The 15,762-nt window shown below is 35.9% G+C and overlaps 1 protein-coding gene across 1 annotated transcript in view; it reads left to right on the top strand.

The window, feature by feature from the left end:
• The window catches only part of LOC149805973 (fas-binding factor 1 homolog), a 128,817-nt gene that overhangs the window by 48,439 nt on the left and 64,616 nt on the right, over positions 1-15,762 (top strand). Inside the window, exons 12-16 of the mRNA XM_089950770.1 lie at positions 1,441-1,564; positions 2,895-3,422; positions 9,324-9,413; positions 12,061-12,143; positions 14,413-14,915. Of these exons, the coding sequence (XP_089806896.1) occupies positions 1,441-1,564; positions 2,895-3,422; positions 9,324-9,413; positions 12,061-12,143; positions 14,413-14,915 (1,328 nt within the window). The remainder of the gene's footprint in view (positions 1-1,440; positions 1,565-2,894; positions 3,423-9,323; positions 9,414-12,060; positions 12,144-14,412; positions 14,916-15,762) is intronic.

The following is a 15,762-nucleotide window of genomic DNA, read 5'->3' as shown; positions in this document are numbered from 1 at the left end:
TTCACATTGACCTGGATATAGAGGCCACATCCTCATTAAGATCACTTTTTAATGGCTTCCTGAATGGCAGTTATATGCAGTGCATTGTTTTCAGCTGAATATTATTATATGACATTGCCACTATGTAACATATCCTGGAGGTTGGTGCTGTAGATTGAAGATTAGAAAGCCTTTGGTTTGAATCCCATTATAGTCATTGCTACAGTACCACTTAGTTTTTTCTCCAATCAACCCAAATAAAAATAAGTTTAGGGGTCATACACCAGTCTGATAATCCAATCAACCCAAATAAAAATAAGTTTAGGGGTCATACACAAGTCTGATAATCCAATGTTTTCAGATAGGAGCAAGTCACAGTTATTGTCAACAGGTTAATGTATCCAGTGTTATCAAATATGGGAGGATAGTGTGTAAACAAGAATGTATTTCTTTTACATTACAAAATTGATTTCAAGAACTGTATGTTAAGTAAGTGTAATAACATACACTTATGAACAGTATTATCTCTTGTACCAGCAACATTTGCACAGCTTTTTCTGAGGCACTTGGCTGCATGTGCATACAGTGTCAGCTTGCATTTGTTACATTAATAGAAGAGCTGCCCACTACTTTTTTGGTGTGACTTTGGTTCAAGCTGCCTGTCATCAGATCTGTGTAACTGTACCATCATTTGCTCGGAGCTAACTTGCCATTGTTTGGCAAGTTAACCAGGAGTCATCATATGGGTTTATGCCATGTAAAAATGAGACAGTCTAAGGTCTTTAAAGTTAACCAGGAGTCATCATATGGGTTTATGCCATGTAAAAATGAGACAGTCTAAGGTCTTTAAAGTTAACCAGGAGTCATCATATGGGTTTATGCCATGTAAAAATGAGACAGTCTAAGGTCTTTAAAGTTAACCAGGAGTCATCATATGGGTTTATGCCATGTAAAAATGAGACAGTCTAAGGTCTTTAAAGTTACCCAGGAGTCATCATATGGGTTTATGCCATGTAAAAATGAGACAGTCTAAGGTCTTTAAAGTTAACCAGGAGTCATCATATGGGTTTATGCCATGTAAAAATGAGTCATCATATGGGTTTATGCCATGTAAAAATGAGACAGTCTAAGGTCTTTAAAGTTAACCAGGAGTCATCATATGGGTTTATGCCATGTAAAAATGAGACAGTCTAAGGTCTTTAAAGCCAGATATAAGCATAAGGAGGATCTAACAGTAATCTTAAACTTATTTTAGATTTACAGTAGGTTAAGTTAATTGCTGCACAATTAGTTTGTTTTTGCAATATGAATTGTGAAGTATTTTAAGCAGACTGCAAAAAGAAAAAGAAATATTTATGCAGATAATGGACTGAACCGTATTGATCTATGTATACAAAATTTAATATAACTTAAAGTGCTGTTTGACTCCAGATTAATTTACTAGTTCGGTACTGTTTGCAGGTTATGCTGCTAGTGGTGCTTCACAGAAAGAGGATGGGCAGGAAGAGGACTTCCAGTTTGGAGGGTACATGCCCTCAGCAGTTTCCACTTCTGGTTCACGACCAGGCTCTAGAAGATCTGTCAGGTAATCTTAGTATAAGTCTTCAAATAATATAAATCAAAATGTACTTTGTTATTTTTAAGAGATTTTACAATAATTTTCAACAACTTTTGCCTCAGTCGATTGAGCATTGTTGAGCATTGGTGTGGAGAACAGGACAGTGTGTAAAATGAAAATAAAATATTTAGGCTTGTCTTAGAACATCTTTGCACATACATACTCAGGGTTTATTGTAGGAATCCTGATTGCAGGATTTATACTTATTTCTAAAATACAGTGCAGAAAAATCATCAAAATCATTCATCATTTTTGCAGACCCTATTTTCTTTCCTTCACTAAATCTACCCAGTAGTTAGATAATTCTCCTTCCTTTTCAAATCAAGATGTCAATTTCCACCCTAAAATTTCTGTTCTAGAATAGACCCTGCATACTTAAGTTTTAACCACCTGTAAGTTGGGTGTATTTTAATCCAATTCATACAGTGGATCCCATATTCTTTGGTCTGGCCTGGCATTAGCAAATGGTGAGACATCAATGTTAATTTTCCAGCCAATACAGTGGCAATAGTGTCATCATCAGTGTTGTAATGTCATCATCATTTTTATGATTTTGTGTTCAAAATGTTTTTGATTAACTTTTGCATGTCATTTATGGAGATATATCAGAGCATATTGTGCACGTAAAATGGTATGTTTTGTGGAACCCTTGTTTTATGAGTATTTCCCATATCAATGCAATGTTTACCAGTGATATATAAACTGACATGGACAATCCTGTTAATGTATTGGTCATATGTCAGAGACTTATCTAGGGAGTCGTCTCCAATAATGAATATACTTATCCATAGCTTTGGAAGGGAAAATTAAGCTTTTTATTAAATTAAGGATTTAATTTAAGAGTCCAGTATGACACTAACGAAGATAACATTTATTTATTATGTATACAGTTTTTGTTGTATGTAATACAATGCTAGAGCACAACAGTTTGTATTAGAAAATTCCTTGCTAAGTTCCATTCTGATGCTCTAAAAATACCATTTGCAAATCACTTAACATGAAAGCACAGTCATAAGATAAATTGTATGTAAAATTTGGAACTGACCAATTTATATTGGTGTCAAGAGCCTATGAGAAGAATATTTAAAAATACATTTGGCCTTATCAGTTAATACAATAAAATAACATTGTTAGAATAGTGGAAAAGGAATTTTAATCTTACATCTCAATAATATTAATAAACCGTAGTCATATTGCATTCATCTTCTGTCTAAACGTTTTTATTTTTTTACGTCTTCCACTTTCTTCAATAAATTGTGAGTAGAACATTGTGATACTATGTGTGTTTATTTTTCAGATTTCAAGATGAGGAGGATGACCTTTCCAGGCCCTCTAGTGGCAGCCTTAAGAAACCAGAAGGTATGGAGTGGCTTGAGATTTCTGAACCCAAGACCCCAGCAAAGCAACCTCCGCCCAAAAAAGAAATCAAGCCTGCCAAACCACTGTCATCCCCTGCTGATTGGCTTGGTTTGAAAGAGGATGAAGATCGTGACAAAAATGATTCAGATTACCTGTTGAGCAGCTCAGTGTCAGCACCAGCTGTAGGAAGAGGTAAATCTCCAGCTGAGAATGAGAAAAAGAGGACAGTCTCAGAATCTGTCTTATTCAGCCAACCCCAGGTCAAAACACAAGTGGAGATTGATCAGAAGAAAGCCATGGAAAGCAGACCCAGTCAGTCAGCACCTTCATTTCCGACAAAGACAGATTCCTCCATTTTTGTTAACCCAGGAGTCAGCAGTTCACAGACAGCCAAGCCAACAGAATCAAAGAGTAATGATGATTACCTTGGCCGTGGCAGAGATATAGATCCTAGCACACTTCTGAGGTATTCTCTAATTCTTAAATACATTATGATAGATATTGGAATAATTTCATGCTTGTAAGATTTCTTCTTGAGACATCCTGCTGTATCATGGTATGATTTTGTCCATCTTTCTTTTTGTTTCTCTCTGTTGGCCAGTCCATCCATCTGTTTTGGTTTCTACACAGCAATTTTAGCTTTTGATTACAGACCTTGTTCAAACTTTGTGGATGGTTTTTACTTGATTTTAGAAAGAAGATTTTTGACAATTTGTAGTTAAAAAACACAAGGTCAATATTATTGTAACTGGAGGGTAAAGAAATGGTTTCTGCGTATTGACTTTATTGTTAGACCATGTACTGGAACCACACTTTATGGATTGCTTGCATGTAGAGTAAGAAAGAAACCTAATAGTTTTGGAGTCAAAAGATACAAGGTCTTGATCAATGTCACTGAATGATGAAAGATGGTTTCTGCACACAAAAGTTAGTTCTACACCATGTACTTTAATCAAATTTTATTGATAACTTGCACTTTTAATTTGGAGCTAAGGAGTCAAAGGTTTGGGTCAAGGTCATAAGTGTTTCAAATAATATGATTTATTCACTTTAACTTTTGCTTTATTGTAACTTCCTTGGTCAGACTGTGTGGATAACTTTCACCTGGGTAAGAAAGAATCATATTTTGGATGTAAAGGTCAGGGTAAGCCTAGTAAGAAAACAATTTTTTCAGCACATTAAGTTTAGTTGTAGACCAAACTTTGTGCATGATTTTCACATTGGGCAAGAAAAGAAACTTTGATCTCTGAGGTTCAAGATTAAGATTTGGCCTTCAATGTGACTACCTATTTTCTCCCTGCTCTGGATTCATGTGTTTACTAGAAATTTTCATTGTAAATCAGTCTGTTCATGGTCAACTTGAGCTGCCAATTTTATCTCCTTTCTGGTTCATGTTTTTACCATAATTTTCATTATAAGTCAGTCTGTTCATGGTCAACTTGAGCTGCCAATTTTCTCTCCATTCTGGTTCATGTTTTTACCATAATTTTCATTGTAAGTCAGTTTGTTCATGGTCAACTTGAGCTGCCAATTTTCTCTCCATTTTGGTTTCATGTTTTTACCATAATTTTCATTGTAAGTCAGTCTGTTGTTGTTGCTGTTGTTGTTGTGGGGTTTAACGCCATTTTTCAGCACACGATAGGCTATACATGGTGGCCAGTATTAATGGTGGAGGAAGAACCCAGGAAAACCCTGGAAAGAACCACCAACCCATGAGAAGCTACTGGCAAACTTTCTCACATACCCACATTGGCCGAATCCTAGACTCGAACACATGCAGACAGAGGTGAGATGGCAGTGATCCGTAATGGAGAGCGCTTTAGACCACTCGGCCACTCGGGGCCCCAAGTCAGTCTGTTCATGGTCAACTTGAGCTGCCAATTTTCTCTCCATTCTGGTTCATGTTTTTACCATAATTTTCATTGTAAGTCAGTTTGTTCATGGTCAACTTGAGCTGCCAATTTTCTCTCCATTTTGGTTTCATGTTTTTACCATAATTTTCATTGTAAGTCAGTCTGTTGTTGTTGCTGTTGTTGTTGTTGTGGGGTTTAACGCCATTTTTCAGCACACGATAGGCTATACATGGTGGCCAGTATTAATGGTGGAGGAAGAACCCAGGAAAACCCTGGAAAGAACCACCAACCCATGAGAAGCTACTGGCAAACTTTCTCACATACCCACATTGGCCGAATCCTAGACTCGAACACATGCAGACAGAGGTGAGATGGCAGTGATCCGTAATGGAGAGCGCTTTAGACCACTCGGCCACTCGGGGCCCCAAGTCAGTCTGTTCATGGTCAACTTGAGCTGCCAATTTTCTCTCCATTTTGGTTTCATGTTTTTACCATAATTTTCATTGTAAGTCGGTTTGTTCATGGTCAACTTGAGCTGCCAATTTTCTCTCTATTTTGGTTTCATGTTTTTACCATAATTTCATTTTAAGTCAGTTTGTTCATGGTCAACTTGAGCTGCCAATTTTCTCTCCGTTTTGGTTTCATGTTTTTACCATAATTTTCATTTTAAGTCAGTTTGTTCATGGTCCACTTTAATTTTTAAAGTAATATTTGGGACCCAGTTGTCACCACCTTGTATTTAAAATCTCTCAGATTTTGTTATATACAGGTTCATATGGAGTTAAAAATCACAAGTGTGACTCTAAATGCGATAGTCATGGAAGGGTCAGATTTGCTGTGCCAATCTTTTCATTAATTGTGTTTAGTGCAACCAAAAATGAAAACACTAGTTTTCCACACCACTGTCATTCATTCAAAATCACAAATGGTTTCCCATTTGTTGAAAGGTCATGGATAGGGTCACTGAGACCCATAAGTAAATGCTATCCAAAGTCAACCATGCCCAGGTAGTGTGTACTCAGAGGATTATTAAACATGGGGTTGGTATTATCATTTATCCTCTAAGGTACTCTTGTATTTGTAGATATACTTAACAAAGTTTTTCTTCTTCTCACTTTCAATAGTGGATGTGCCTGGGTGTCAGTTCTCTTTAAATGTAGAATACTTGTCATAACATCTTCAAATTCATGTTGTAAGGCATCAATGGCATTTAAAAACAAAATTTATAACATGAATAAAAGTGAATGGATGGCATTTTTATCTTCCTTGCAGCTTTTTTTGATATTGTACGTGATTGTACATTGACATTTTCAATTATAGATACATAGTTTTAATATAGAAAACATATGCTTGCATATACTTGTTAACTTTACTGACCTTCAAATGTGGTTCAGTGCAAGGACTTTACATTGTTGAAATTTTAATTTAGTTAAAGCGATTTTCAGAATTGTTCTTTGATCTTGACAGACCTTAAGTGGAAGGTTTATATTGAGTGAGAATGTTGGTGATTAACAATAACTGCATGTCAACCACATGATCTGAACCATTATTACCTTGTATGTTGTACTAAAAAATAAATCTTATATTTCCGTCATATTTTCCATTCCCAATTCTGTGCTTGATATGATGAGAAAAATTTGCATGGACCCTGAATTGCAGAACCCGGTATCAGACAACCTAATCTGGGCCCTGAATTGCAGAACCTGGTATCAGACAACCTAATCTGGGCCCTAAATTGCAGAACATGGTATCAGACAGCCTAATCTGGACCCTGAATTGCAGAACCTGGTATCAGACAACCTAATCTGGGCCCTAAATTGCAGAACCTGGTATCAGACAGCCTAATCTGGGCCCTAAATTGCAGAACCTGGTATCAGACAACCTGATCTGGACCCTGAATTGCAGAACCTGGTATCAGACAGCCTAATCTGGGCCCTAAATTGCAGAACCTGGTATCAGACAGCCTAATCTGGGCCCTAAATTGCAGAACCTGGTATCAGACAGCCTAATCTGGGCCCTGAATTGCAGAACCTGGTATCAGACAGCCTAATCTGGGCCCTAAATTGCAGAACCTGGTATCAGACAGCCTAATCTGGGCCCTGAATTGCAGAACCTGGTATCAGACAACCTAATCTGGACCCTAAATTGCAGAACCTGGTATCAGACAAACTAATCTGGGCCCTGAATTGCAGAACCTGGTATCAGACAACCCAATCTGGGCCGTAAATTGCAGAACCTGGTATCAGACAAGCTAATCTGGGCCCTGAATTGCAGAACCTGGTATCAGACAACCTAATCTGGGCCCTAAATTGCAGAACCTGGTATCAGACAGCCTAATCTGGGCCCTAAATTGCAGAACCTGGTATCAGACAACCTGATCTGGACCCTGAATTGCAGAACCTGGTATCAGACAGCCTAATCTGGGCCCTAAATTGCAGAACCTGGTATCAGACAGCCTAATCTGGGCCCTAAATTGCAGAACCTGGTATCAGACAGCCTAATCTGGGCCCTGAATTGCAGAACCTAGTATCAGACAGCCTAATCTGGGCCCTAAATTGCAGAACCTGGTATCAGACAAGCTAATCTGGGCCCTGAATTGCAGAACCTGGTATCAGACAACCTAATCTGGACCCTAAATTGCAGAACCTGGTATCAGACAAACTAATCTGGGCCCTGAATTGCAGAACCTGGTATCAGACAACCTAATCTGGGCCGTAAATTGCAGAACCTGGTATCAGACAACCTAATCTGGGCCCTGAATTGCAGAACCTGGTATCAGACAACCTAATCTGGGCCCTAAATTGCAGAACCTGGTATCAGACAGCCTAATCTGGGCCCTGAACTGCAGAACCTGGTATCAGACAAGCTAATCTGGGCCCTGAATTGCAGAACCTGGTATCAGACAAGCTAATCTGGGCCCTGAATTGCAGAACCTGGTATCAGACAAGCTAAGCTGGGCCCTGAATTGCAGAACCTGGTATCAGACAAGCTAATCTGGGCCCTGAATTGCAGAACCTGATATCAGACATCCTAATCTGGGCCCTAAATTGCAGAACCTGGTATCAGACAGCCTAATCTGGGCCCTGAATTGCAGAACCTGGTATCAGACAAGCTAATCTGGGCCCTGAATTGCAGAACCTGGTATCAGACAACATAATCTGGGCCCTGAATTATTGCAGAACCTGGTATCAGACAACCTAATCTGGGCCTTAAATTGCAGAACCTGGTATCAGACAAGCTAATCTGGGCCCTGAATTGCAGAACCTGGTATCAGACAAGCTAATCTTGGCCCTGAATTGCAGAACCTGGTATCAAACAACCTAATCTGGGCCCTGAATTGCAGAACCTGGTATCAGACAAGCTAATCTGGGCCCTGAATTGCAGAACCTGGTATCAGACAACCTAATCTGGGCCCTGAATTGCAGAACCTGGTATCAGACAACCTAATCTGGGCCCTGAATTGCAGAACCTGGTATCAGACAGCCTAATCTGGGCCATAAATTGCAGAACCTGGTATCAGACAAACTAATCTGGGCCCTAAATTGCAGAACCTGGTTGCAGACTGACTAATTTGGGCCCTGAACTGCAGAACCTGGTATCAGACAAACTAATCTGGGCCCTGAATTGCAGAACCTGGTATCAGACAGCCTAATCTGGGCCCTAAATTGCAGAACCTGGTATCAGACAGCCTAATCTGGGCCCTAAATTGCAGAACCTGGTATCAGACAAGCAAATCTGGGCCCTGAATTGCAGAACCTGGTCATAGACTGACTAATTTGGGCCCTGGATTGTTGAACCTGGTATCAGAGATGGAGAGTCTTATTTAAGAAAATAATGGTGAAACTTGGTATTGTAAATACAAGACAGTGTCTGACTTCAAAATCATGAAATCCCAGCAGATACATGTTTGTGGATAAATGTTTTTGAAAAATATTTGAAGTGATAACATCATTCATATGTTTAGCTATTTATTGAATGAACTGTATGTTGTGTACAAATTTGTAAAGGGAAGGATAAAACTTGGAAAACTACAAACTATAACTAAAAACCGTTGACATATTTATGTCTTTCTACATTGAGTAATCATTGCATCATTAATGAAGAAAGACATAGTCATAGGCCATATGTACAGTAAGTTTTATTGATCCTTTGAGGATTTTGAGAATAATTTTATGGAACAAAATTGTTTTTTGTTTGGACATGCTGTACACATTATTTTATGATATCTGATATCTTTTTTGGTTGCATGTGTTAAGTGGAATCTTAGTCTCAGAGAGGGATTTCTTATTTTAACAATTAAATGCTTACTTACAATCAGTAGTTTCTGAATGGTGTGGTTTTATTAAATATACAGTTAGCTTGGGTACTTATTGTATGAATTAGATTTTGGCTTGCATGTTTTTGCTGTCATGTAGTAAATTAACTTTGGTATACTAATTGTAGAATTTGCAATGTTTCAATATTGATTCATTTTATATTCATATTGATGAATAATCTGTATGATCCACTAACAGGACAAAACAGGCCTCTCCTGTCTTTGGAGGGGAAATAGGTCAACAGGATTTGGCAGAAGATCTGTTTACCCCTCCCTCTCCACCACCCAGGTAATAGATACGCATGGTCACAATCATTCTCATTAGATACATCTATTAATTTAGTAAACAGGCATTGTGATGTTTTTTATCACCAGTCTTGTTTACATTTTCAAAAATGTATCAGTTGCTTTTTGTAGTGCATTTATTATTTCTGTTCATTTTCATAGCTACATTTAAATAATAGTCTATTTATTATTTCTTTTCAAAGCATTAATTCAGTTACAATAGTATTATCGACTTTCTGTGCTTCTTGTATACTTATACTTATTTAATTTCTCAAGAGATAGGTAGACATATTTGTAATATTTAAACAAGTGATTAAAAGAATAAATAATATGTGTGGGTTGGTTCACAAGATCACACCCATGAGATGAGAGTTTATGGGCCAAACCTTACTCATGTTCCCTTTGGATCAAATATGTCACATGTGATTCCTTATTTTGGGATTTCTCATCCAATATATCACATGTGACTCCTTTTTTTTTTCTTCCATTTCTAATTAAGATTTAGTAACTGGGAGAAAATTGCAGATAATTGGTTCAGATGCAGCTTCCCAAATAATTATTTTTCAAACATTTATGCAATGCTGAAAAGATTGTGTAGGATCACTTGTACGGTAAAGCAGATTAAGTATCCTTTTTTTGTTCTAGAAGATTACAGGCAGTTCAGAATTGATATTTTAACATGATTGTAAGAGCTTTATGTAATTCTTGTGGCTAGAATTTATATTTCACTTGCCTTTACCTCATGACGTTTAGCTTGAAATTTTGCTGATCAGTGGAGGCTAATTTACTTGACTTTCAAAGAAATCTATAGAGATTTATAGGATTTTTCCTGTAAATAGCTGATACACATCAGGTATATTTTCAGATGAGAACTACCTCAGTAAATGTTAAACATTATTGAAGTTTTGCCCATGGATAGTAAAATCCTATTTTCATCAGTTCAGTGTGTTGCTATAAATTATCCTGATTATATTTGGATTCTTTTAAAATTTATGTAAAAGACACGAGTTAACAGCCATAAAGGTAGTAATGTTCAAATTTACATAAAAACACAAAGAAGGAGATATAGGCAGTAATGTTCAAATTTACAAAAAGAAATGTAAGTTTACAGTCAAAAAGGCATTGATTTTCAAATTTACATAACACAAGTAAACAGTCATAAAGGCAGTGATATTTATTTAAGGAGAGTAATGATAGTTAGAAATGGACAACTAAAGAATTATCAGTTTGTTTGGACACACTAGAAGAGTCAGTAATACAGTTTTTTGAAGAAAGCTTTTTCTTCCCAAAGAAATTTTGCTGAATAAGTTTTAGCCAAAGATAAACAAATGTGCTGGGGAGTAGCTTTCCATTCTGATGTATCTTTTAAGACATTATGCAGATGATGTGTACTGTTTAAAACTAGTTGTGAAAAGTAAAGTGATTGTCAATCATGTACCTAGATATAAGTTCAAATACTTTGCAGTTTTGCACAAAGTGGCTACATATTTCCAGTTTATAAAAGAGATTACCTTTTCCTATTTGGTGTCTCCATATTGAGTGAATAAATTAAAATATGAAGTAGCAGATCACTGTAGTTCATTGAAGAAGTACTTTAGTTTGCCTTAAGGAGCAACGTTTTTCAGCAAGAACCAGTCAAAGGCAATTGTTCTCACAAATGATCATAGTAAATGTTCTTTCCTCTTGTATTGTCCAGGGTTTTAGAACATATTTAGTGACCAGTAGATCAGAAATTCTGTTTGTCTTAAGTTGGCTTTCATACTAAGCAATTAGCATTAATCTGGGAAAAATTCAAACAAGTTTGGAACACTGTCTTACAAAGAACATATTTTTTTGTATGTAAACAGTTCTATTTACATTAGTTTCACTTATCTTCATTTTGTAAAAACAGTTGAGCATATTTCTGAAAGAAAGAGCCTGTGAAATGAATATGGAATTCTTATTTTTCAATCTGTGTACTGACAGTCTTGTGGGTTACCATTTAAATTTTTTGTAAAGAAAACAGATTAGTTAAAAAATTTATCATGTTATCAAAGAATAAAAATTGTTATTAGTAAATCCAAAACTTATGGATTTCATGTCATCAATATTAGCATTGAGGAGGATTTGTAAAGGTTACTTAGTACAACTGGGTTGAGTTCAGTAATGATGGTGTTAGGCACTGTTAATGCAGAGGGCAGTTGGCACTACTGAACAACCAGTCCTCTAACATGAATTTTGAACATGATGGATGAATACTCACATTTCATGGGCACAGCGTTAAATTTTTAAACTTTAAACCATCTTCATCAAATATTAAGAGATAACATCACTTGCCCTTCAAAAATTCATGTTGAATACTTAATGTAAAATGAATAGGTCAAAATACACCTCAGGTGTACTACATTCTAGTTAATTTAACCATGTATCTAGGTTCTCTGAGCCGCTGTTTTTTTTGTGTCTCAATTGGCGAGTACTTCCGTGCATGATATAAAATTTCTATATTTCGCTTGCGGTGAATTACCTATTTTACTGTTAAGTTTTGGCACAGAGCACTGTTTGCCAGGATTGTTAGCCTGATGATTGCCAAATGCTACTTAATGCTAGCCATTCTGAACTCAGCCCTTTAGTACCACAAAGTTATTAAAGCTGCCCTCATGTCTGTATTACAGTAAATCTGGCTCTGTATTTGACACTGGAGCAATGAAGACCAGACAGGCAAGGGAAAAAACTGATGGTAGTACAACAAGACTAGGTAATTTATTCACATTATACAGTATCCAAATTCTTCTTTTAGTTTTTAACCTTGTCCTATCAGAAGATTGTGTTCATATGTTGTTTTTTGTGCTGTATTTTTTTTTGGAATAGCATCTGAACATATACAATTCAAACCATTGATATATATATATATATATATATATATATGTATGTATGTATGTTTATGTGCATGTATGTACATACACACACACAGACACACACAGAGTAACCTCTTCATAATACAATCGTCACAGACCATAAGATATCATCGTGCTAGGTACCAAGCAGTGCTATAACCAACCAAGTGAGTTAGCTGAAGAAAATGATGCATGTACCATGTTGGATAATAAAAGTGGGCACAAAACCATGTGTTTCATTGGCACAGTTACCATTTTATATCAACACATATCAAATGAGAAATACACATGTAGTGAAGATTGTATATATATAATATTTTACTTTTATCAGAGAACTACTCATTGATATATATATATATATATATATATATATATATATATATATATATATATATATATATATATATATATATATATATAAAGAATATGAATCATATGGCAAATAACAGTCTTTTTAAGTGCACTTGATCCAGCAAGGGATCACATGTGTCAGGGATTGATTAAGATAAATGCAATAAACTGACAATGAACAGTGCAAAACTAGTATCTAACTAGCCTGAGCACTTTAGACTCTTACTGAGTATTTTTCAAAGGCAAATACAAAATATAGACAAGACAAACAAATAAAACAGAAAAGCAGTTGCGTTTGCAAAACTTTACATGGCTATTTCTACAGGAATTAAACCTTTAAATTTATTATGTTTCAACTAGTTTATTTCAACTTGTTGCGGATGCTGGAAAATATTTTTATTGACCTAGAAATCGATGAGCCATAACAACATCTGTTATTTTATGTAAATGTATGTAAGCACAAAATTATATCCCAGATATTTCTTTGTTATAGTAGTAATAATAGGCATGTTAAATTTATTGCATATATATATATATATATATATATATATATATATATATATATATATATATATATATATATTTTCAGGTGAGAATCTTTTATCAACCACTGCATTTTTTAGTGCTTGGTTGAGTATGCAGTTTAATAAGTAAACATTTGTTGGCTGTTGTCTGAACAATGATTGTTCACAGAATGCACTGAAGGCAAACACAAAGAAGACTTACTGGCTTTATTTTAACAGTTCATAGATCAGTAATAAAAAGATTAACACTCATGAGCTGACATCTTTCAAAAATAAACTTTATGAGCCGACATCTTTCAAAAATAAACTAAGATGATAGTGCTGTCACATTTGAAATGAACATTCACAAATAAAAATGTTTAACAACTTTATTCATGCAAAAAAGATACAATCATAACACACTTTTTTCTTCAAGAAGACAACACATCTTGCCAAATTATTAAGTCAAACTCTTGTTTGTTTACTTCCAAGAAATTGGTGAAATTATATTACAATTTTGAGAGCTACACCATAATTGTATTATATTTATATTTATACATGATCTCATCACCAAATGATAATGAACCTTTTACACATTATTTCTTGTACTTTGGAGAATTTATTTTTATTTTTTCATGTATGAAATTTTTTTAATGAAATTTTGGGAGGCATGCCATGATCATGTTATACCTGAATTTGTGCTATAACAAAGCATGCTGTAGTGGGGTTTCACTGTATATATAGTGCCTGAAAGTACTTTTTGAAACTTGTTGAACACAAATAGTATGACTACAAGTCCTATTATTGTTTCACTGTAATACATTTTTAAGTGCAATATTGATAAGGCTTAGGATTTATAGTTTGAGTTTTGGATATAAATGTTATATGTACCCCTACTCTTCAGGTTATATCACTGTTGTCTGTGATCAAGGTAATAAAATAATACAAAATCAATTGTCCCTGATAAATGAATTTTTGTAACTAGCAGAGCTGTATTCAATATAAAAGTTGATCAAAATGACAATGTTTTGCACTCACTTTGTCAAATAGCAGTTTTGTAAAGATTTTTTAAAGTACTATGTTCTTTAAATCAATCATTGGATGATTGGGATCTTGCAGGCTTCATTGTATATGCTATTTTACTTAAACATGAATGGTAGTATCTTTTAGCCACTAACACTTTAGACCATAAAAGATGCAGAAATTAAATGGTCCTCAACAATGAATTGTTAACTTTGATAAAGTGATCATGAAGGTTTCAGTTTGTGTCTTTCAGCTCTCATCCAGTCCAAGAGTCAAATAGAGGATGCTTTTGACATTGGAAGCCCTCGAATTCCTATTTCTCAGCAAATAAGTCATCTGAAAAGTCTGGAGGACCAGGAAGCATCATCCGCACAACCTGTCAGAGGAAGACTTTCTAAAGAGACATCTATCCTTCAAGGGCCTTCATCAAGGGAAATGTCTCCACTAAGGTCCAGAGAGATATCTCCACTTAGATCTAGAGAACTATCTCCCATCAGAGGAAAAACTTCCTCCCCATCTCCATCTTCAGGGGCTGTGTCACATCCCCCAGAAGTCCACACAGACTTTTTCTCCTTCAAGACAGAGGAGATAAGAGAGACCCAGGCTAGAATTCAGGAACTAAAGCAGCTGCAGCAGCAGCAACAACTGCAACAGCAATTGCAACAACAGCAACAGCAGTTGCAACAACAGCGAGAATTACAACAGAGACTGTTACAGCAACAACAACAACAACAAATGAAGCTGCCTGCACAAGTAGTATGTATTACTACTATTTACTTTAGTACTATGATAATACAGTAAGATGTTGTACTGCATGAGGTAATGGTTTATGTCTCATGATTGTTACCAGATGACTCTGTTTAATTTTGAATGGGGCCTGGGGTTATCATTTTGACAAAAATATTTGATTCATTGGGGAACACAATTTTCAGAACTAAGGCTTGTTGCTCAAATTGAATAGTCTGCATAACTTTGAAATATTTTAGTTTGGTATTGGGGCCCATCTACATTTGGATCTGGGACCTACCTTTAGCCCCAGGAGGGTCTTTGTATGAGATTTGTTTTTGCAACTATAATGTGGTCCTGTAATTTTCTTCTCCGTCTATCCTTTGAAAACTGAAGGAACTGTTGTTCAGATTATTTTATGTTTCCTGGCCATGCTTCACTTCCTCATCCATGACAGAGGTTCTGCCCAATCCAGAGATGGCAGAAATTTTACAGAAGATCTATCCTTTACATAATAAGCAGGCATTGAGAGTTTTCAAGCTGTACTCTCAGAAGTTCTATTCTGGATATATTCTGTTACCTAAAGACAGTGGAAAGCACATGCTTGACTTTTACATAGTGGCACCAAAGTTCAAAATGTTGGTTTGACTTTCAGTCCAAAGAGATGAGTTTACGATCAGTCCATATGTAACTGACATATATTTTCAAGTCCCTATTCATCTGGATTCATGCAAGTTCATTCATCTGGGTTCCATCTGGTCCTCACCATCAGGCCATGGACATTTCTGAAGACCTACAACTGCATCAGCTCTCTGTTCAGGCCAACCTTGTTAAGAGAGACTACAGTGTAATTAGAATAACATTTTTTCAAAGCACA

The sequence above is a fragment of the Sinohyriopsis cumingii genome, chromosome 2 (assembly GCF_028554795.1).
Source record: "Sinohyriopsis cumingii isolate HCF-2022 chromosome 2, ASM2855479v2, whole genome shotgun sequence".
Classification (NCBI taxonomy): domain Eukaryota; kingdom Metazoa; phylum Mollusca; class Bivalvia; order Unionida; family Unionidae; genus Sinohyriopsis; species Sinohyriopsis cumingii.
This window is presented reverse-complemented; position numbering and strand designations above follow the sequence as displayed.